This window comes from Oxyura jamaicensis, chromosome 3, assembly GCF_011077185.1.
Source record: "Oxyura jamaicensis isolate SHBP4307 breed ruddy duck chromosome 3, BPBGC_Ojam_1.0, whole genome shotgun sequence".
In the NCBI taxonomy this organism is placed as follows: Eukaryota; Metazoa; Chordata; class Aves; order Anseriformes; family Anatidae; genus Oxyura; species Oxyura jamaicensis.
The window spans coordinates 31,279,319-31,302,639 of NC_048895.1; the positions used below are offsets into that span (position 1 = coordinate 31,279,319).

At 36.5% G+C, this 23,321-nt stretch overlaps 1 protein-coding gene across 3 annotated transcripts; it reads right to left on the reverse strand.

Annotated features, from left to right (window-relative positions):
• Nucleotides 1-19: 19 nt before the first annotated feature.
• On the reverse strand, nt 20-23,222 carry DYNC2LI1 (dynein cytoplasmic 2 light intermediate chain 1). Of its 3 annotated transcripts, none has more exons than XM_035320172.1 (14): nt 23,121-23,134; nt 22,824-22,941; nt 21,744-21,778; nt 21,088-21,157; nt 20,008-20,096; nt 17,769-17,955; nt 15,234-15,302; nt 14,141-14,218; nt 12,568-12,644; nt 12,147-12,217; nt 11,588-11,685; nt 9,213-9,305; nt 1,543-1,621; nt 20-231 (listed from the first exon to the last, which is right to left on the reverse strand). In XM_035320172.1, exons 1-13 carry the CDS (start codon nt 23,132-23,134, stop codon nt 1,556-1,558), a joined length of 1,065 nt encoding a protein of 354 aa, XP_035176063.1. In that variant the 3' UTR covers nt 20-231; nt 1,543-1,555. The 3 variants fall into 3 exon arrangements, with proteins under 3 accessions (XP_035176063.1, XP_035176061.1, XP_035176060.1); XM_035320170.1 differs by having other exon boundaries at nt 20-234; XM_035320169.1 differs by lacking the exons at nt 20-231; nt 1,543-1,621 and adding an exon at nt 8,255-8,530 and having other exon boundaries at nt 9,128-9,305; nt 23,121-23,222.
• Nucleotides 23,223-23,321: the final 99 nt, after the last annotated feature.

Below are 23,321 nucleotides of genomic sequence, written 5' to 3' on the forward strand. Positions count from 1 at the left end.
AGTGTAAATAATGACAGAATCAAGGTATCATTTGACTTTAATCTTATGCATACTATCCAACCATGCCACCCATGAGTACAATAATCTTTATGATCTTTAAGCAATATAAAGGTTACCAAACATGTTTTAGTTCTGTAAAGGACGGTAGATCACAGAAGACAGCTGTTATTTATATCTGTTCTTTCTCCTCATTATCATGTTCTAAATCCCATCTTGGAAGCAGTTTGTGAATTACTAGGAAAAATAAAAGAGTTAATAAAGTATCAGTTTAACTAGGGAAAAAAATGTTTCCCATTTTTTGGAAGTGATGCAGTTTGTATTTTTCTTTGGAATTTTTGCTTATGGGTTCACTAACATGTCAGAGAGTTCATCCGAATGGTAAATAGAAGTAAGTCCCCAAATTGACAGACTAGCAGATGTAGAATTCCTAAGTTTTGTAACTTACTTTTCTTGTTCAGTGAAGAAATTATTTGTTACGGGGGTGTAGCTAGTGATTACATTGTACAGTTAAGTATATTTGTATCTTAAAATTCCATAACAAAATAAATAATTTCAGTTCTGAGATGATGCACGTTTTAACAGAGTATGAAATACTCAAGTTAATGCAACTTTTCCACTTAACTGTGAGGCCAGGATTTTTTTTCTGATTATATATAATATCTTAACTTACATCAGAAAAAATAATCAGTGAACAAATACGTTAAAAATAACTAGAAAGGGATGGAACAATACCAAATTAGTTTCTTTGCCATTTTTATGCCCATGTAGGGTTGTTCAGCAGGGAATATTCTTACAATCTGGTCTGCCAAGTGCCTGTTCAGGCATTTACTCTCTGACAACAAGTCTACAAGGCTTAGCTCTCAGAAGACACATCTGGCTTTAATCCAGATCTTGACTTGCATATTCTCAAAAAACTCAGTCTAGTTGATTATAGCAAGGAAGCCCATGAACAAGAAGCTGTATATAGTTCAGGCTAGCATTTCCCAAGTTTAGGCTGAATGTGAAGTAATTATGCTTCTACCACTAACCAAGTATCTGTCAAATTCATTAAGGAAGAATTCCTAGCAGTTGAGTATTTGACAGGAATGTCTTGTCTTCAAAGTATTACAATGCTGTACAATGCAATAATAATTCCTGGCAAAGCAGACTTTGGAATTTTAGACTAGGTCAATACTGGTTTAACTTCTATTTTGTTCTGCTGTTTTTTGTGGAACTGTTCTATTCAAATGCATCAATCTATGATGCAAATGCATTCTTAAGCTTTGCTTTTGAATCAATATGCAACGAACTAGGAAAAGATGCCTAGCATACCATGTAGTTTCATACTTCGGGTGTGAAAAAATATTTGCATTTAATGCAAGTTTAGGACACAATCATTCAAAAAGTAAGTTGAGAAATTTGTTACCAGTTATAAGATAGGTAGGACTGACTGATGCCAGTCTTCATAGCTCTGAACAATTCTTCTCTCCACAGTTTTAAAAAATATAAATTGTTAGTGTAACATTAAAATAATTAATTTTGCAAATGTGAAACTGAAGATACCTTTAGCAGTTCATCAGTCAGGGTCAAAATCCATTTCTTTCCAGGATTTGGAGGCATTTCTTTTGTATTGTTCAAGCTCCTAAAAGAGAAGCATAAAAACGTATTAATTTAATATCCTGATGACTAAAAGTGATGAGATACATTAACCATCTAATACTTTAAAGCACATGCAAAAAATTTGTCACAGTAGGAAAAATGTACTGTATGATTTTTATTTTTAACAGAATTATACTACAGGTGCTGTACTTCACTACACTTGCAGGTAGATGATACTCTAATGAGGAAACTGGTAGATCATGTACTGCTTGCAATGGGGAAAAAAAAGGTCATTGTATGTTACTTTTATCAGAAGAATGTATTAACCATCTATTAACTACAACACAAAATAATTGTGCTGGAATTTCTCACTGAGTTAATTAACCCTAAAGATAATTTTGATATAGTGCTGCTGGGACTTACCAAATCCCTTCAGTATTAAGTCCTATATTGTGGTAAACATCCCAGGAAGGTCTTCTAAGTTGTATTATTTGCTTACGTGCTTTATGTGCAACTAAAAAAAGTTAGATGCACATGCTGAAACTGAGTAGAAGGCCACATTTAACATTTGTTACTTGAATGGCTTCTAAAAGAAAATTTCCAAATTTAGACAGCACCGTGATCTGTGAAGACGCTAAATCTTTCCATGTAAATGTATTGCTATGAATAGGACTGAGTAGGCAAAAGCTGGTTTTTATTGAGTTGTTTCCATTACTTATTGAAGAATTCATGCAAATAGAGCAATATAGTAGGCTGCAAAAAGCAAACACTAAGCAAGAGAAGTTAATACAGCAGCTATTTTATGATCTTGCTCCTAAATTCACTTAAAAAACACAATCTCCTCTTCCCAACATGCTTTTAGCAGAAAAAAATGGTGGAGAATATGAATCCTTTTGGAAATTCACTCTAAAGCCAAACAGAGACAAAAGACAGGTTAAAATTCTCTGCCAAAGCAAAAAGTAAATCCAGTCTCCAGGAATCACAGAAAATCACGTCTCTGTAATTATGGTTATACTGGTACTGAAATAGCTTGGGATGATGATAAAGAAAATTTGGAGGTTAAAAAGAAAAGAAAACGGAAAAGAGCTGGACATGAGTGACTAGTATAAATGCAGTGAAGACGCTCAAAAGCGGGGAAGTGTTTGTGATTACTGTTCTGTTTTTAATGGAATGGATTTAACAGACTGAGGTTTCTCTGTAGATATACAGATACCAGTGACAAAATTCACACCCGGTGAATTTTTTAAAAGTATTAAATTATCAGTCCCAAGCACTGAGGAAGAAGAAGAAAATGAAGGGCAGAGCAACAGAGAAATTGTCTAAAAAGTGCAAGGCAATTCCTTTGAATTTTCTTTCAGGCAGTAATTTTAGCAGCTCCATCAGCAGTGCAAAACTTTCAGAGAACACCACAGCCTTATAAACAGGTAAGAGGATTTTTAAATTGTGCATATCATTCAAGATGTTTTCAAAAGTCTGGTTTTACAGTTACATAACTCACAGATGACTGATGTAGAACAAACTGTATCCAGTCTAAATCTAGTTAAGTTGCATTGTTAAGTACAACTCCAGTACTAGCGTATAGTTCCATCTGTAACCAGCCTTTACTCAGTATTTTCACTCCTTCACTATTAATATAAAGTAATTATGATCTTGGGATGTACTGAACTGTTGGCAAGCTTCCAACAGTTCAGTAGTAGAGAATACTACTAGAGAATAGGGATCACTAAGAATCACACGTATCCTGGTTTATGCCAAGTAAATAATTCCAGTTCTAACAATCTTCTCAAATGCTACAGGGAGGGGTAGAAATGGATAATGAGGCTTTAAACATAAAGACAATGCTGTAGGGTTGAGGTCTGTAGGTGCTGCCCAAACAATTAGCCTCACAAATGTATCAAGTCTAACTAACCTGTTTCAATAAAGAGGTAGGTATAATAGCAGAATTTACTTTGCTCTAATTTGAACTAGCTTCCACTACATACAGAAGTACAGAACAAAGTGATAAATATTTTAGAGCAGCAATGTAAAAACAACAACAACAACAACAACAACCACCACAACTAAGCAAACCAAAAAACCTAAAGTGTAACTTAAAGATCATTTCCGGGGACAATTTTGACAAACCCTACCTTCCTGCTCATGAAGTCCCATATTACAAGCATAAGCAGACTTCTGAAATGTACTGTAGCTATATAATCAGCTAAGAGATCTTCTCTCCAAACTAAAAGAACATCCTGCAAAAAATATCTACCCAAATAAGCCAAAATGATTAAAGATAGTATTAAGCTTCCTTCTTCTCTGGGTACCAAGTGCAGGGCGCACAGATTGGCTTTACAAAAGAATTAACAATTGCAATTTAAATATGCCTTCAGTGGGCTTTGAATGCTTTAAACATTAGTAGTGTGCCAGGAACTTGTCCTAGATGTCTCAACACTGGCATAAAGGGTTATTTGTTTCTTTCTTTTTTAAAGAATGAAAACTTAAAGCTTCTGTACTTCTGTATTTCTATAAATTCTTCATCTGTCAACGGGGGAAGATCACACTTATCTCATAAAGGGATTGAGAAGAAAGACTTAACTGATGTTTGTGAGGTGCTCAGATAACATAACATCACTACACATTCTCAGAGAAAAAAAATTAATACTTTTGTGTTCATTGAAGTGTCTGAATGGCAGGTTGAGAAATAAGGTACACAAAGAATAAGGATGATGAAAAGAAACACTGAACAATTGAATTGAGACATCAGCAAAATAGTATATGATCATGTAATTAAAGACAATACCATAATGTCTACAAACAAGGAGGAAAAATTAAGACTGTAGGAAAAGCCTTAATTGTTGCATTTCCTCAGTTCTGAGGGACTAGCTTTTTGTGACTTTAACTTTCTTTTTTAAATGCTGTGAATTTGCCCTCAATCTGTAAAAGTGTGAAAAGAAACAATACTGAAACAAGGATTAAAAATCTTAACGAACTAAACTTCCGTAGCAAGTTTAATAACAGTGCTCTAATAAGGCTATTAAACCAACATGAAAAAAAAAAAAAAAAAAAAAAAAAAAAAAATATATCTTGTACCCATTTGGGCATGTTTTCATGTGAAAACAAGAAAGCTTATTCTTGGCAGCTGAGTACAGCCCAACAAAACTTTTTCTCCACGATATGAATCCTAGCACTTCTCCTCTGGAGGAGACAAGATGCTCCTGATGCTAAGGTGAGTGTCATACTGCTCTGCCCAGCACCACTGGCCTAACTAAGGAGGTTCATTGCACACTACGAAGCCTTGTATTTTGCTTAAAGATTAATACTGTCTCCTGAAGTTCTGCAACATGGTTACACTATGTTGAAGAAATAGGGCTGGCTCTCAGGTTGGCTAACACAGTCCTGATCGCAATCAGACACTGATGGAGTCTAATTAACCATGGCAGACCTGACACCAAAGATGATTTCCAGTTGTGATTGACCTGGCTCATTAGGCCATTGCTATCAGGGAAAAATAGGGCTATACTTCCTTGAAAGATGTCTTAGAACCATATTTTGTGAGCAAGGTAGCTGTTTTCAATCCAGAATCTTAAACCAAAACAAAACAGCAGTTGCATAAACTACAGACAGATAAATTTGATGTTTGCATGACTGATTAAAGGACTGGCAACAGAGTATATTTTAACCTTATTCTATGTACAGTGAATTTCATATTAGCAAGTTTTTTCCCTTCCCATCTTAAGAATTTACAGCCCTGTTCTTGGAGATATGTTGCCATTACTTCTTGTAAGCTAACACCAAGGTATCTAATTCTTTTATTTATTTATTATTATTTTTTGAGTATACTTACAGTGGTAGGCTTCAGCTAAAGCTGGCATCAATCCCTAATGTCATATATTCGTGTAACAACGACCTGTTGGTATGAACTTTAGCCTTGCGTGACGCTGACTCCTTAAGTACCTGACTGGGAGGCTATCCAGTTCTCAGCCCAAGGTTAGCTTTATCATTTGCTTCCACGAGTGAAGCTGCAGTTAAATGTCCAGATAAAAAAGGATTTTTATCCTTTATGCAAATTCCAAAGAGATCCTGGGTGCTATATTCACTCTCATAGCTTAACTCCAGAGAATAAAAAAAAAGCATTTGCAATAGCCCTGGTTGGCATAAATCATAGATCTGCACTTTCTATGTCTGTGGTTTAAGAAAAAAAAACATTCCAGAAAAGAATTCTGGAAAGACGTAGTTGAATAAGACAGACGTGCTCTGTCTTGAAAAATGGCACAGCGTGGAAAAGGTAGCCTCAGAGTTTTTCAAAGCAGAAAGGTTTAGTAATACTGTGCTGTGTCTCATTGTTCACTTTGGAAAGTATTAAGGAAACAAAATAATCTAAAGTTTAAAAGAAAACATTCCCATGACTGAGTGCTGATAAGCTGAACTCAAACATCTCCAGCCACAAAGCATCTCAGATAAATACTTGCTGACAGCTAGTATGGGAGAGTGAGCCAGGTACTTTCCTGTTTCTGTATTTATTTTTTTAAAATCTGTCTTCTGATTTTATACTCAATAATTCTACCTTTTACTCTGCTAGAGTGCATCCTTCTGAAAGCTGATTTTACATCAAGAATCATTGTAGCCAGCTCTGAATATGCACATTATTTCTTCACAAACCCTAGCTGCAGACAAACTCTAAAACCAGGTTATGAACTTGGAAATCCCTGGAGATAGGACTATATTATCCAAACCACAAGGACACATTTTGAAACTGGCTGCATCCAGTGCTAAGACACTGAAAAGGTTCCTCACACGTGGAAGGCAATAGAGAAACAGCCTTGATTTTATTGAACTTTGCATTACCACAATTATCTATAAATGAATTACAGTATTATTTGCCAGCCCTGACTAAGGCTGAAATTTCAGTCAGGTATGCAGGTTGTTCTATCAGATACCGTGACAGTCTGTATTTTTTTTTCCTGTTGCTACATTTGTGTTGATTTTTTCCTTTAGATCTTATCTTTGAGATAAACAAAGAAACTGGTAATCACCTATAGACCAAAGTAGCACATTAATTAACCGAATAAAATAATGAGCACTTAAATGCCTTCACTACGTACCCTGCCATTATATGAAACTTTCATGTTGCATTATATCCCACGATTTCATTAGCAACATGTTGCATAGTAAACATTTTAATATACTGTTCCTCCTACTAATAGATGACATGAAACTCCAATGACAATGTCAGACTTGTGATGCATTTAAAATTTTGCTTTAACAAAATTAGTAATATGCAAATAATCTTGTACTAACTGAACCTTACGATAAAAAGGTTTAGAAAATAGCTGTAGATAACAAAAGTAATTTTCTCTTTAATACTCAAATTACTTGTAGTAGTCCAACTAAAAGAAGCTACGCTGGCTTGCAATGTCCTTGAACAGATTAGTGTTCTAAAAGCCTGTCTCTTTTGTTTAAAAACAGAAAAGTTAATAATTTCCTGTATGATTTAATCAACACATACAGTAACTTTTTTTTTGCAAGACAGAAGTATTATCTCAAAATAACTTAGTACACCATAAAGTTATATTGCAATACGTAGATATATTGAGTATAAGATTACATTATAAATTCCAAAAGCACTGTACTTTACAGATTGTAATGTTATCTAAGACTGCTCTTGATGTAACAAATTCAGAACTGATGCCTACATTAACAGGATATTACAGGTAATGTGCAAGTTCAAAGACTGCATATGATTCTTGAAAGGGCTTTGTTCTTTTACATTATTAATGCAGTTCTTTGGATCAGGTAACTACAGGTTTATGGCCTTATGCAATCTAACCAAACTCCACAAAAACTTGATAGCAGTAATAATCTAATCCTTTGCCTTTCTTTTTACAAGCATGAAAAAGAAATACCATTCGCTACGGTACTCTAGGGTTCATTGAGATATTGACTGCAGCGCACCTCAATAGAACTGCCTTTCATCTTAAGAGGAGTGGTTTGTAACAAGTATGTGAGACCAAGATTGGTACAATCCATCTTTGAAAGGTCTTCCATACCCATCATCTTTAACCACTGCTATAAAAGCACAGTAGCTTACACAAAGTTAAATGACATGCAGTTAGCCCACATAGAACCTCTGAGAACAGAGTGAAACATTTTGCAGTGATTCTAGCAACGAATTTTCTGCACATGAAACAAATGAAGCTACAGGAAATACAGAATTTCCGGAATAAGTATGTGATATTCTTTCCAAACAAAGAAAACTATATAAATCTTGGATTAACATTAACAGGCCCATACCTATGATATTGGTAAAACCTACATTTCTACTTGTGTGATGTTATACATTGATATCTATGTGGCAGTGACCTAGCATTAGCCTTGTTCACCACACAGTTTGTGTTAATTCACTACAAGCATATGGCAAACGCAGAAACACTTCAAAATTAATGAGCTTTTCTCCTCTAAAAGCATTTCCTGGAATTCAAGGGTTAAGGCAAATATCACTATGTGGAATAATTCACTCTGATTAGAACAAAATATCCACACCCTACAAACTTAAGTGAGAAGGGTTATCATTTCAGTACCTTCCATAAAATCCAGTATAAAGAAAAATGTTTTGAACAAGGGGGAAAAAAAAAGTCCTACCTCCCTCACCTCAAGCCTTGATACTTCTCCTTAGACGTTCTTCTAACCAACACCCAAATGAGAGCACAGGGTGCAGAAATGAATAAATTACTGCCAAGAAAGTTTCACTGCATTGTTTCAAAATTGTTCTAGTGAAATAATTCTGGAGGAGAGCTAGAGGGGAAGTTTAAATTATTCACTTCCAAAGAAACCACAAGAGCTAAAACTTTAGAGATTTAACAATTCTCTACCCACTACACGGCTACCAACAACAGCAACAAAACACACAACATATCCAAGCTGAAGAGTCCTTGAAGAAAAGTTGAAATTATTTAATGGCAAAAGAGCGATACATGTTGTGATGGTTTTACTCGAGTGGGCAGCCGAGCTCCACCACAACCGCTCTCTCACTCCTCCCCTCCTCAAAGAGGAAGGGGGAGAAAAGACAACACAAAGAGCTCGACGTTTGAGATGAGAATGATTTAATTAAGGAAAGGGGAATGGGGAGAAAGAGAAACAAAAGAAACAACAAGGCCGCGCGGAAGCACAGAGAGAAAGAAAAAAAAAGTTATTCTCTACTTCCCATCAACGAGCGATGTTCGGCCACGTCCCGGGAAGCAGGGCCTCAAAACGCGTACCGGTTTTTCAGGAGAGACCCTCCCCCACGAGAGCCCCCCTTTTATTGCTGAGTGTGACATCAGGTGTTATGGAATATCCCTTTGGTTGGTTTAGGTCAGCTGCCCTGGTGATGTCCCCTCCCCATCAATTGCCCACCCCCAGCCTGCTGGCTCTTGGGGGCCTGGAAGGAGTTCTGATGCTGTGCCAGCACTATGCAGCAATAGACACAACACTGGAGTGATACCAGTGCTGTTCCAGCTATGAGTGCAGAGCACAGCACTGTGTGGGCTGCTGCAGGGAAAGGTGACTCCATCCCAGACAGACCCAACACACATGTATATTCCACAATTACTTTGGCAACGCTTCTGTCTCTGGAATACCTGACTGTGAAGAGCAATTGAACAACAACAACACACCTGGTTTTTCTGAGCTCTCATTACATCAACTTCATGCTCTGCATACTGTGAATCCTGTCCGGGGTCTTTGGTAACTTGCAAATCATAGAAACCCTAGAAGAAGAAATGACAGAAACACACAGGGTAAATGTTAACAAGCTGCCACCATGCTGTACATCTAATGGAAGCATTCTGCTTGAATAGAAAGGTATTAAAATCCAGCATTTACAGAATAAAATTACAGGTCACAGATTAGATAAAAATATAATACACTGTCTTGGATTGGTAACTGATAAGAAAATAACAGTGCAGCTAGATCTTAAGGAAAAATAGTATTCTTATTGGGTAGTCGTTTATTATTCCCTCCTCAAAAAGCAAATATCTTTTCTGGCCCATGACATTTGGGTATAGTGAAGGATACTTACATCAGAGGCTTTAATACTCAAGACTGTGCTTCATTTGAAGATATGAGAAATATTATTTCAGTATCTGAGAAGCACTACAAGAGTTGATTATGATCTTTTGGCCTCTTTTGAAACTTGAAAGAACAGTAAGTTTAATTCCAAAAAAAGAAAATAGACTAATAGAAAGAAAAATTATTAAATAATATTTTTAATGTTGTGCTGCACGTCTCCTCACTCATACAAATAACAGAATAAAATCAAACAATTAAAGTTGTCATTAGAAGAGATGATGGGAAAAGAAATTCCAAATGCATAAAAATAACTTTAAAGTTTAAAGCATACTTTGGAACCAAAAGAGAAGAATGAAAATCTGCTTGGAAAGTCTTCTTTAATTTCACTGCTTACCTTTGGACACTGAAGGACCCTGCAAGATGAGAAATGTATTCATAAGTATCTAAAAACTTTGAAGCTGTGCACTTAAATGGCTCAAGTGCTTGTTTTCTGAGTAAGGGATTGTTACTTGGAATTATCTTACCCTTTAAAAAGGGCCAGGAAATGGTGTCTAACTTCACACTGCATCTGCTAAGGTTCCACCATGTATGGCACAGAGAGACAAGCGGACTGCAGTAACCATTCTGGTTGCCAGCAATAATTAGCTAACAAGGCCAGACAATAAATCCGTTGCTTTCTAGCAGATATACCTACCTGCAGATTTGAGTAACTGGTATAGTGTTAAAGTTACAGTCAGAACCAAGTCCTGTGCAGTACTTCAGAAAGTCAATTTAAATAACTTATGGGTCTATTCCTATGGCCAGAGCACTGCGACTGTCCAGGAACACATATGTACACAGTTCACATCCCATGTCCAATAATTACCATGAGCTGTTCTGAGGGGGGTTCAGGAGTTATTGGATGCAGGACAATTGTTTTTAAAAAGGCTACGAGCAGAAGTTATGTGAAAATTAGATTACCTTTATAGTTTGTGAAAAGTGAAAATTTAGTCTTTATCATGTAGGGACATACTGAACTGAGAATGGCATCTTGGTTATAATTGACTCTGGTCACAAAGCAACAGAAATAATTTGTAGGCTTTGATATCCAATGAATGAGGTAATGAAGAGGTAAATTAAGACACCTTCTCACCAAGAACAGAGATTCATAAACTAAAAACTAGAAAAAGTCCAGTTTGTGAAATGTAACTCGAGGCACAGTTTGATAGTCTTAACTAACTTCCTTGCCTGTAAGGAAGCTGTAGGGGCAGAAAATGGACAGGGATGAAGAACTGTGATAGCCAAGTACACAAGGAGAAAGCACCAGCCTGCATTTGCTCAGGTCAAATAGAAAATAATTTTGTTACTAATGGCAGCAATTACTTCTACTGAAAAGAAGTACAAGGGGGTTTGCATCTTGCAACCAGAAACTTCTGAAATGCGTACAAGATTTATTATTGTGTAGGTGCCATAAGATTCTAATTACTTTGCAAATCCTAACACTTTCCATAGACTTCGCTTAGCAAAACTGCAGATTTTGGCAAGGAATTCTAATGCATTTGCCTTACAAGAAAAGCGAACAGCAGCTTGCTGTAGCCTTGAAGCATTCTCTTCTTGGAATGTCCCTGTTATTCGGTTTAGCCATTTGAGCATATGGCACCTTATAAAACTCCAAAAAAAAAGTGGAGCCAAGAATAGCTTCTCTCAGTATAACAAAAGGCAACAGCATAACTTTGGAAAAGACAGGGTTACATTGGTACTCGCATTATTCCTAGATGTGACTAGATTCCTAAAGGTGACTGAAGATGTAGAAGCTAATAACCAAACCACTACTACACACAACTTTCTCTCTTTTAAAAGTATATGAATTAAAGAAGTTGGAGCAAACAGAACTGCTAAATGAGACTGAAATTCCAGTCACTGGACTTGAAAAACAAGAACTAGACTGATACTACTATTCTAAGAAAAAAAGAAGCTGTGCAGCAGACATGTAAACACCTACCTTGGGAGGAAAGGTCTTCTCAAATACTTTTTTCCACAGTTCCAAAGGTGTGCTTGCACGCATCTTTCCAATATCGCTATCAGAGGTGGGTGGTGGTCCTAAGGATTTCAGCACAGCACAAAATAATACAAGTACATTGTTATTACAACATGAATTACCAAATAACTTTGGATAACGATCCATCTAATTTAGTATTTCATGTTCTGCAGTGACAGGCTGCAAGAAGACTTGAGAAAGCATTGATCTCCCACCATGAAACAGGCTGGGTGGTACTGTATATTATATTTTATTTTAGATCGATGTTTGTTGGCACCTTACTGTTTGATGTAGCCCAGATACTTTATTAAACTACCTAAAACTGCACAAGTAATTCTCAATAATGTAAATTATGAATCAGAGTTTTATTTTTTTAAGCCTTTTGCTTCAATGATGAGTTAGAACAGACCGGTGATGTGTTAGAATTTAACCTTACTTTGTATCTGCCTTTTTTTTTTTTTTTTTTTCTCTAATTTTCAAAAACAGTTAAACAACAACCACAATGAACATCAGATGTCCTAACCTATTTGGCTCAGGGAATCCAGGCCTGCTGGTATAAATAGAGGTTTGCTGTGATCCACTGATACAGACTTGCTAAACAGAAAAAAGAAAATAAGCAAACATTTAGTAATAAACTAAAAACATTACATTATTCTAGACAAGACTAGGCTCTTATTGGGCTTTGCATGCAAATATAGGTAAATAAAAGTCTATTCAGTGGTGACCATGTTTTTATTCTGTCAGTTTGGGGATCAAAACCAAGGAATTACCTCTGTTCTGCACAGAGATACGGAGTCGAGATACGCCACGAACAAGCATCTTGCAGAGAAGATACTTTTCAAAATAAAAACAAAAATAAAATTGCTCTGGTGATTCCAATATTTTGATTAAATACTTTGAGACTCTAGGCAAGACAATTAATAATCGGACAGTAATTATGTTACCTTCTCTCATAGCCAAATGCCAAATGATTAATAAGAACACGGGCTTTGAGCTGCAGAGCCTCAGATTTACTGGTAAACTACATGAACGAGAAAAAGCATATATTATGATCTTCCATCGTATAAATACTACATTGTGTCATCTGCACAGAGGATTTCAGATACAGCATGGTTGATTTCTGACACCGATAAATTTAGTATATATTTCCTGGATTTACTAGAATAAAAATCTCACCCTCACTTTCCAAAACATAGCAAGAAAAATAGTTAAAAATATTGATTCACAACTTTTGAAATATGCACATTAAGATACAAGAATCTTTTGCCCAAAAGTAATGAGTCAGTAAGATTTTAAACTACATTAAAAATTATCCAGAATACCACAAACACTTAGAAATGTAATAAATAACTATGAAAGTGTTCACACATCGTAAGAGTGGCTCAATAGCAGCAGAACCAGTACAGAATTCTTGGAAAACACCTCCCAGAATATCTTCTCAAACAGAATCCTTATTCCTTCCTAAGGTATTACATATCCTAACAGGTTCAAGTCTTCAAGAAACATTTCTCCCATGGGAAATGAAATTTCTCTTCTCACTCATTTCAATGGGGATCGGTACTGGTATCCAAAAATTTTTAGACTCCTAGTTCTTATTTTTTAACTAAAATAATATTTAAATACTTTTTTTTTTTAAATCAAGACAGTAATATTCACAGTTAACAAAAATGAATTCACGTCATTGTACAAAAGCTGTACAATTTTACATAGATTCAAAGGGACATGCTCTAAGTACAGCAATTTAAAGCAAACTTAAGGTGTTTAGCAACCAAAATAAGCCACTATCAAAAAAGGCTTTACATAAATGGTGGCTAATAAAGTTAGAACCATCTTCTGATATAGAGAGAGCCCAGGAGGCAGCTGTTTTGGGTTGTGAAGCTGACCATGCATATTTCTGCCTTTACTCAGGAGTTGATCTGCCAGGCTCTGATCAGTTTCTATACCCACATAAATACTTCATCATCCTCATGGTTCTCTTGAGTTGGCGGTTCCTACTCAGTACTATGAAAAAGTCCTGCTTTTATTTTTCAAAAGTGTAAGTGTGGTAATCAGGTATGCCTGAACTGCTGTGAAGACATGCCCTTGGAGCCAAGTTTTGGAGTCGTCAGAAGCCTGGTCATTAGACCTACATTCACACATCTACCAGAGAGGCCAGTTCTCTAATGCCACCTAGGACAATCACTTTCTCCTGTCCTGCTTTCTCATACCAACAAAAGCTTTGGCCAGCCACGTAGTAAACTCAGTACAGCAACTGAGCTGGCTAACAGATAATCATTTTCATTTAGTTTTTGCTGACGCTAGAAATCAGGTATTTTGCTTGTTAACAAGGTATATTCATCTATCCCCTGCCAATCCCTGCAAGCCCCATTATGTATGAGCTCATTAAGAAAGCTACTGTAAAACCAATTAAACCCTATTTTCTCAAAGAGTATTTCATTTCTATTTTTTTAAAACATTGTTTCATATCATAAGTATTGTTCATCTTTTTTTCCTCAGTTAGAAAATGAAGATACATACCACCAATGAAGCTCCATAATAATGTGAAATAAATCGAAGTGTCTTGCTTACTGTTTTCCTCATTTCAGAGTCAAACTCCTAAAAAAAAGTTGATATTGGAACATATGCATTAGAAACAAAACACAAAATATAACAGCTAGAACTTTTCATTTTTTTTGTATAAACTGCAATGCAGTTAGGCTACAATATATGAGGTGTTCAGCTGTCAGCATAATTATATCGTAAGACAGAATCAGTAACAGCCTACTCTGAAAAGGAATGTCACAATTTCCCTTTGTTTCTTTTTTACAGAGGGAGCATAATTCAGGCAAAATGTTAGTCTAGAAAAAGTTTCTTAATTGGGAATGTGTATTCAATTTCCAATTAATTTGTTTCATTTTGTTTTAAATTTTTAGAAGTACTGCCTTCAAGAAGAGTAAGAATTTTCTTCTTTTTGTGAAAATATTTAACCTTCAGTAAACCTTTGGCTGTATGCTCTTTAAATTCTAATAACTGTCAGATTTGAAAAGTGCAAAAAATACCCTTTCATCTATGTTTCTTTAATGCAAGATCATACAGATGGCCTTCCCTGGAGAAAGGCCTTCCCTGGAGAAAGGAAGCAAAAATCTGGTCCCAGTGAAGCCTGCAGGAGCCTGTCCATAGACCCCAATGGCATTAGGCTGTTGTTCTGTGTCTATTACATGAGAGTCACTGATTTTTACATTTTTAAAGTGTCCAGGGCTCAGCATAAAGCCTTGGTAATAAAGAATTAACTCAGAGGCTTGGCCTGGTATCCATATACTATCATCAGAGAAGCAGAAGTTGCCAGCACAACAGCTAAAAATCAAACAGGCTGTTCTAGGTTCTCATGATCAAGTGCCACTTGACAAGTGAGCACGCATTTGTTTGGACTTTTAAAGTCCTAGGAGAGAATCCAGCAGTACCACGTTTCTTTCCTCTCCCTGCTAAAAGATGCAATTACTCACTTGTCCATAAAAACTTGAAAAAGTACTTAAAAAAAAAAAAAGTTTTAGAACAAAATGATAGTTTAGTGTTGTTGCTGTCACAACTACCAACAAAAAACAAGAAATAAAATAAAATAAAAACAACTTACATGAAAAATATCATATTTGCTTCCAATAATCACCATGGGTATTGGAAAAGGGTCAACCAATTCATAATCCTGTTAAACAGGTAAATGACAGTTAAGCAGTGTACACAAATTGTAGAAGATTGCAACAGTTCAAACTGAAAGGAGTCACATTAACTTACAGGAGACAAGGTTTATTCTTTCAAAATCTTATGTTGGATGAATAAATTTCAATTCTATATCCACACCAGATTCTACAGTTCTTATAAACGGTCAGGAAATAATCCCTCTGCGCAGTCCACAAAACTCAATGGCATAAAAGGGCTTTTGCACTGTATACTGCAGTTCCAACATTAGATGGAAAGGGAAGAGCGGAAAACCCTCTCGTATGTTCACAGATCTACCACCAGTTTCACTTAGCATAACCGGCTCTGACATATTCCCCTCCTTGCATCACGTCCAAAGTAACACAGACAAAAATCAAGAAATTTAAACTGAACGACTTGCCTGGGTCATACATTTGTCCTCCCCACCTCACGTTTTCCAAACTCTTCCAAAAGATATTTAAATGTTTGGTATCAGCAAGAAAAAGGAAAACATCACCTAACAGCCATTACAGTGCAAATCTGTACCAAGGAAAGAAAAACAGCTCTGGGGATGTAGGTTTAGCTGTTAAATAGTAAACATCTGGTAAAAGTTTTAATAAGCAGATTGCAATAATTCTCAAGTGATCTGGAAGGCTTTTGTGTAGTCTACATGAAATGAGATGATCCCCTTGTGTTCACACAGCGACAGTCAAGCTGCTTTGGTTGCACGAGAGTGGAAAAGAAGTAAGTCGTAGCAGAGGATGACCTCACTGGTCTTCTAAACCTGGTCACTTCACATGCAGGATAAATGACAGTGCATTAGCAAGAAGATGCAAATACAGAAGATCTTGGACTTTGAGAGGAAAAATAATGGCTTCATCCCTACATTGTCAAGGTAAAACCTCTGAGCAAAAATTATCACAACTTAAAATTGGATGTATAGAACACAGAACTGAAAAAATAAACAGGTGAAGCGTTAGTTTCTTAACTGAGAAAAAAATAATTAGAAATAACATCAGAAACATTAAAACTGGCATCCAGCCACCTTTAAACAAGGTCTGCACTTGACACATTTATGCTTTAACATCACAGCCAACCTTACTTTCTCCAGTCTAGTGGAACACATCTAATTCTTAAAAAAATAATAACGATACATCAAATGAACAAAAACCCTACAGAACAGCAACAAACACAACAACAAAGAAAACCAAACCAAAATCTTACCAATTCTTCAACGCAAAAATGTTTAGGGATAAAGGGGCAAATACATTTTTCCTTGAACTGTCATTTACATTTTGATTATAAAATATGGTATTTCCTCCCACAAAACTGACATAATTTTTTCCTTGAACACTGATGAAGGTTTCAAGAGAACCCAGTAGTAACCTAACATTTTGTATACATCCTTCCTGATTTTGATAACGAAGACTGAATAGAAATCTGAGTTGAGAAGGTGTGATTGTGTTCCCTACAGGGCAAGTATAACAAGCCTTCTCTAAGCAATTAGTGGCATTATGCTTTTTACTATTGAAAAAAGTTTGCAGTTTTCCAATTCATAAGCTCTACACGTAAACTTGACATTGTGGTCATGATTTGTTGCCGAGCATGTTTGTAGGTATTTTCTTTTTGTGAAATCCCTTCTCTAAAAGTGAAAAACAAGATCATTATCCAGCAGGACTCAAATGCTATACTTTATATCTATAAATCTACTGAGTTTTGCATATGTTGCTTTCTCAAAAAATGGAAAAGTTACTTTTCAATATAAGCATTTGCTACATTACAGCATTTTATAGAAGCTACAGTAGCTAGATTTATGTGCCAAGCCTTTGAACTGTTGAATACTTATTTATGCATTATATATGCACAACATTTGCAGAGGTTTAATGCACAATGATTTTTCATTTCTATTGCACATAATCTAGTTTAGCGTTTCCAGAGATTTAGTTAGCAATTATGTTTAAAGGACTGATGTTAACATTTCTGAAACTTTATAATTTAATTAGTTGTCAGATTATCAAAAGGCATTGAGTTTGTGATAGACATTTAAATAAATGCAAAGTATATAGTCATGTTGATGGCTGTTATAACCATATTCTTTGCTTAAATTTGTACCTTCAGCTAGTCTCTTGCTAGATGACTTTTGTACATTCTAGTTTTCATCTTCATTTTAAAAAGATGAGGGGGGAAAAAGCAAACTGCTACTCTAAAACTATTTCTTTTGATTGGTGTAACATGCCATAACAATCACATTAGATATCTAACAAAAAGATATAAGAAACCTTCTTTCCTTGTTTCTGCTCTTATTGAATTTTTATTAAATTGCTATAATTTTCCAGTGAACAGGTTCATCTACATCAAATGGATTTCCAGTCATGCATAAAAATCTAAAAGAGTTGTTTATGATTTTCAAAAGCATTATCTTTAACTGTATAAAGGCCTGTGACATCTGGAGAAAATATTAGAAGTAACTTACTGGATGATCCTTCTGCAGACTGTTCCTCATCCTCTGTTTCATTTCAGTAGCTACTTCAGGATTTGTCTTTTCCAGTTTGACTAAAATTTTATTCACATGGTCCCTGATGGCCTGCAGAAGATTCTCCATGGTAGTCCAGAGTTCATTCGGTTTGGACAGATCCAATACAAGAACTACAGCAAACGACCTATTAAAAAAGGCATTATGTGGTCAAATCTTCAGTGCCTGAGACAATTAACATTTTCATACACAACCACAACTGTAACACCAATGCTGAAAGCAACAAATGTGAAAATACAAGCACTAAAATAGAATAGAATGTGACAGCAAAGGCAGATGTTTTTTAAGGATACTCTGAGCACTGAGCAAATCTTTTCTCCATCTTTTCTTGTTCAGAACTATTACTTTGCCAACTTTCCATCAGAATTTTTGGGAGATTCTATATATAAAACTTTCTTTCTGGAGACTTTTATACAAAGAAGTAAAATATGTAAATATCCTGATCATATTCAACTTCTTGTATCTGTGTGACTGGGCACTTCTGCTGTCATGTATCTTTGTCATCTCTTAACTCTACACTCCCAGTTAGCAATGGTCGCAAATGGTCAGGATCTTTCGTAACCATGAATGTATTAGAAATTTCTATCCGTTCATTATTCTTTTGTAATTTGAAATAAAAAAGATGGTTAATGGGAGTTGTTCTGTGCCATGGATGGTGCCAAATAGCTGGAACCTCAAAATGAGCACATCAGAAAGTCTTCAGAAAGACAGGATCACACATGGAAGATGCCAGAGCACTCAACGCCAATTATCAAGCTTTTAAATGTGATTATAATGAAAAATGTTTACACAAAAACTCCTCCATCCTGACAAGAAATAGAGGATTCCAGACCAGAGTGATTATCAGAAAACTACAAAACCAAGTAAATGTCCAATTAAATTTAAAATGCTGTGGAAAAAGTCTGGTAAAAAGTCTCTTGGTACAATTAGATAAGAGTTGATGGAACTTTTAAACAAGCAAACTCCTTGATTACAGATGAATAAAGAAACCAGTGAACAGCTCTTATACTTAAGTTGAAGTGGTAGAACATTTGAGTAGTATGTTAAAATATTGCCTTATGAACACAGATGATCTTAAAGAACAATGTTGCTCTCTCAAAGAACCTTCAGAAATCCAAATCAAAAATCAAAAGATTCCTTATCAATAAAATGGGGAGAGAAGACAGGTGGAGGTGGAGCTCAGTCAACTTTTTTTAAACAAAAGCTGAAAAGCGATCATTGATTTTTGACCCCAAGACCCTCTAACAACAAAAGGTTTCACATGCCAGAAGTGTTTTTCTTTCTTCTGTCTTAGTCTCTCACTAAATAACAGCATTATCTCAATAGCCAGAACCGTAGCAAGCGTATGTGATAAAAAAAAAAAAACATATCCTTCCCATTAGTATTATTTTTAAATAGAAATTAAAGCTCACTATCAAAGAAATACAGCAATGCATCATAATACAGAGGTAATATTTTTTGATTCTTTTCTCCCTTTCCAGTCTCCACTCTACCTTCCTTAGCTAGAAAAAAAAAAAAAAAATTGCACCCTCATTGCATTCCCTTTCTCCATGCAGTTTTTCTTCCTAGGCTATTCCACCACTTTTACGTATTATTCTCACAGTAGTTCTTTTTCATTCTCTCTGAATTTATTCATTTTGTCTTCAAATCAATTCACCAGTTTCAGTCCCTCTCAGAAACATCATCTCTCATGTCTGACCTTGTTCTCAACAGATGGGCACTTCACTTCCTAGAAATCCAGAGATTTTTTGTGTTATTTTTTGCCTAGTCTTTCACCCTACAATAGTGCCCCTCACAGAGATTGTTCCTGCATCTGCAGACAGAAGTGGGCAGCCAGATTTTATTTTTTTTCTTATTCCCCCCACTTGTTTTTTCTGCTCTTCCACTCCGCATAAAAAGAAACTATTTTTTCTCTTTTTCTATATTTCTTATTCTTGTACTTAAGGACAACTCATTTTCTTCATGGTATTGCTTTTTCTCGTTGATTGTCTTATTAGGAAAGAATCAAGAAAAGGGAGTTCAAAGGGAGTATCAGTGGTATTACCATGGTTTCTAGAAAGATTCAGAAAGGTCTTCTCTTACATTTTGAAAGAGTTCTTCACAATAAGTGATCTGGAGATTTGCTTATGCTTGAAAGACAGTCGAAATTAACTCTAGAATTGTAATATTAATCACTTACCGTATGTTGTTGCCAGTGATTGGTATTCGAATCAGTTCTTTTAATGATGTTCCACCACCTAGTTCCCAGAAGTGAGCTATATCTTTGGGCTGCAAAAAGAATTGCTTTATGTTAGAAACATGTACTTCGATGCAACACCAAGAGATCTTGCTTCTGATAAGCTGTGTTTTCATGCAAGTGACTCAGAACAATAACATATATTACTTCACTAGTGTTTTCTAAAAAAAAAAACAACAAAACACTAAACAAAACATGTTCAAGAAATCCCATACAACACTTACTAAATACTCCTGGCATGCCTGTGTCCATCTTGATGAATGACTACTTTGAAGTACGGAAGTTGGGAAGCAGCATGATTAATGATAAGCATAAATGTATATATATGTCAGGTTTTCGTCCCTTTCTTTTTGCTTATTGCAGCTCAAGACTAACGCTCTCAATCAGAACAGCAATGAATCTCTACATTCACATTTAGCTTCTGGGAGAAGTGTTAAGTGATTTTTATCTTTCAGACTAAGTCAGATTTTCTGCTCCCTGCTTCAGTTATAGAAACAGCAAACAGCTGCAGCAATAGTTATTACTGCTGGACAGCGTAGTGATGAGAGTGAGTTCAGTATTCCTGTTAACATATTCTGCAATGCAAAAGTTAGTGATACTGACACGTAACCTAGAATTTAATTATAATTGAACACCCTCAGAGATGACTGTCTCTCTCATAAATCCAGTTGTAAGAGACCTTCCTTGGTTTATACTCACTTCACATTTTAAAGACAAAGTTCAAGGCGTGCATCCTACACATCTTCCTACAATTGGAAAATAAAACCACTCAAACACAACATACATGGTAGATTTTTATAAATGAAACTGGTTGCTTTGTGTGATACTTTGGTCTCAGATCTACTGCATTCTAGTGAAAGGGAAAATATATTGAAGATTAAAGTAACTAAGAAGATAATATTAAAAAAGACAGTTTTTCCCCCACAAGCAATAAGCTAAAAACTTTAAGATTCTTGTACATAAAAATAAACTATATAAATAAATAAATAAATGTTAAGTAAACTATACTTTCTGGGTACTCACTGCATTGTGTCTCCTTGCCCTTCTTCCAAAGGTATACTCCAAAGCTAATGTTGGCTTTGGAATCTCTTCCCTGTCCAAGGAAAAATGAAATTATTTTGTCAAGACCCTCTACATAAGGTTAATTCTACTGTTACGATACTATAGTTTGGTCAGTTCAGAACGTGGCTTAGAAACAGCAATACAGAGAAAACACTCTAATAGGGCAGATCTCAGTTTATCATTTGTTGCCAATGACAGTAGAAAGAGGAGCACCAATCTGAACTGATCCGAACTGATGGCCATTTCAGCACTCTCACGTTGCAGAGGACTGCAGGGGGCAGCTTGACAGGTAGCAGTGATAAGTTTGATCTATGCGTGATCAGTGGGACACAGAAGACAACATCTGTATATGTGTATTATGAATTATCACACAATATAACTATTTATATAAAGATTTTTTTTTAAAAAAAAAGCTTTAATAACATAAAAATGCAAATGCTTACAGGTAGTTATCAACCCCTGGCAAGTAAGTAACTTGATTTCAAGGCTACTGCTACTAGTTAACAGTATTTTAAACAGTTCTCTTTTACTGGTAACTGTTTCTTATGACATCCTTTATTATGATTATCCTCTAAGTATCCACAGTTGAGAAATACTTTCAAAAATTTCACACGTACCTCTCAAGACACCTCAGTATAATAGTGGTCTTTCCCTGGAAATTAAAAACAAAGAAGTAGTCTACTGCAATGTCATTAAAGCATAAATAGTTATCACTAAGTTAAACTTATTGTTTTAATATTCCAATAATAAATTACCTGAAAAGCATAAATTTGTGTAATTGTTTGTAACCTTATTGTGGAAAGTTAACTACCAACTTTCTGTCAGAATCAAGCCACACTACCACTCTTATAAACTAATGGAGATGACAAATAGAGCAATATAGGATGTGTAAAATTAGACATTAGTGATCAATCTGGCCAATTCTGTTAAACTGTTTAACAAGCTTTAATTATTAAAAATATGTCAGCTTTCCACAGGGTTTCCATAAGTTATTACTGACGAGATGGAAATAAAAAGAATGCTTAAGATACAAACGAACACACAGAAAAATATCTTTGCACTGTTGAAATTCAGACACTGAGTACAATGTCACTTTGAAGGAACTAGCATTTCCACAGTTTTACTCCTCTGTCAATTCCTACCTCAAAAATCAGTGAATTGAATCCAAAAAGTTATTGTATTTTCTGATTAAAAAGTATTTTAAAGATTGCTAATTAGAGGTTGTACACATAACAATACTCCTAAAGCAAAAAATGGATTCTTATAACTCTGACACACTTGGTCAAAAAGGCAAGTATTTTCTGATTTCCTTTTCAAGTAAATGCCAAGGGAAGACAAATGTGAAATTACTAAGGACCAAATTTATGGGGACAATGAGGTAAAACAACCTTGGGCACGTGGAACCTGGAGCTTGCAACTTCTGGTACTCCACGCTCAAGTCTGCCTGACAAGAGATACAGACAAGACTCCAAGCACGATGCCAGTACTTGTAACTACAACAAAACTGGTAGAAGTGCACTTAAATCGTTTGGTTACCTGTTCAGCCTTCACAGGGGGGGATTTAACAACGTGTCAAACAATTAAAGAGAGGAGCTGTATTTCTGGCCGCTACTTATACAAGAATTGCACGCTCCCCTCCTTGCCCTGACACAGCCGCGCTCAGGGAAGGCAGGAATCCCCGCGGCACCCGGCCTTACCCCACTTTTGCTCCCCACAAACAGCACCGACTTCTCCCACACTTCCACGCGTTTGCCATCGCCGTCGGGGCTTTCTCTCTTCTCCACCTCAGCCAGCGCCAGGTCCCACAGCGTGTCGCTAGCGGGAAAACCACAGCCGGGGCTCGTTAGGGCAAAACAACGGGCACGGCCCCGCTCGGGGCTGCCCCTTCCAGAGCCTCCCCCTGGGTCCCTGCACCGAGCCACGGCTCCCTCACACCCCCCGCCCCCCGGCCGCCCCCCCCCCCCCACGCGGCCCCGGGGGGCTCCCCCCGTTACCCGGCCTTGGGCATCGCTCCCGGCCGGCCGGGCCCGGCTGCCCGTCGCCATAGGGACGGTGCGGGGCAGGCTGGGAGTTGTAGTTCCGCGGGGGACGCCGCGGCCTTCATCCCCTTCCGGCCTTCCCTCCCCACCCCCATTCCAGCCTCTGCCGTTGGCGCAGGGGCGCCCCCCTGGGGCCGCTGTGGGTGTGGGGAGTCC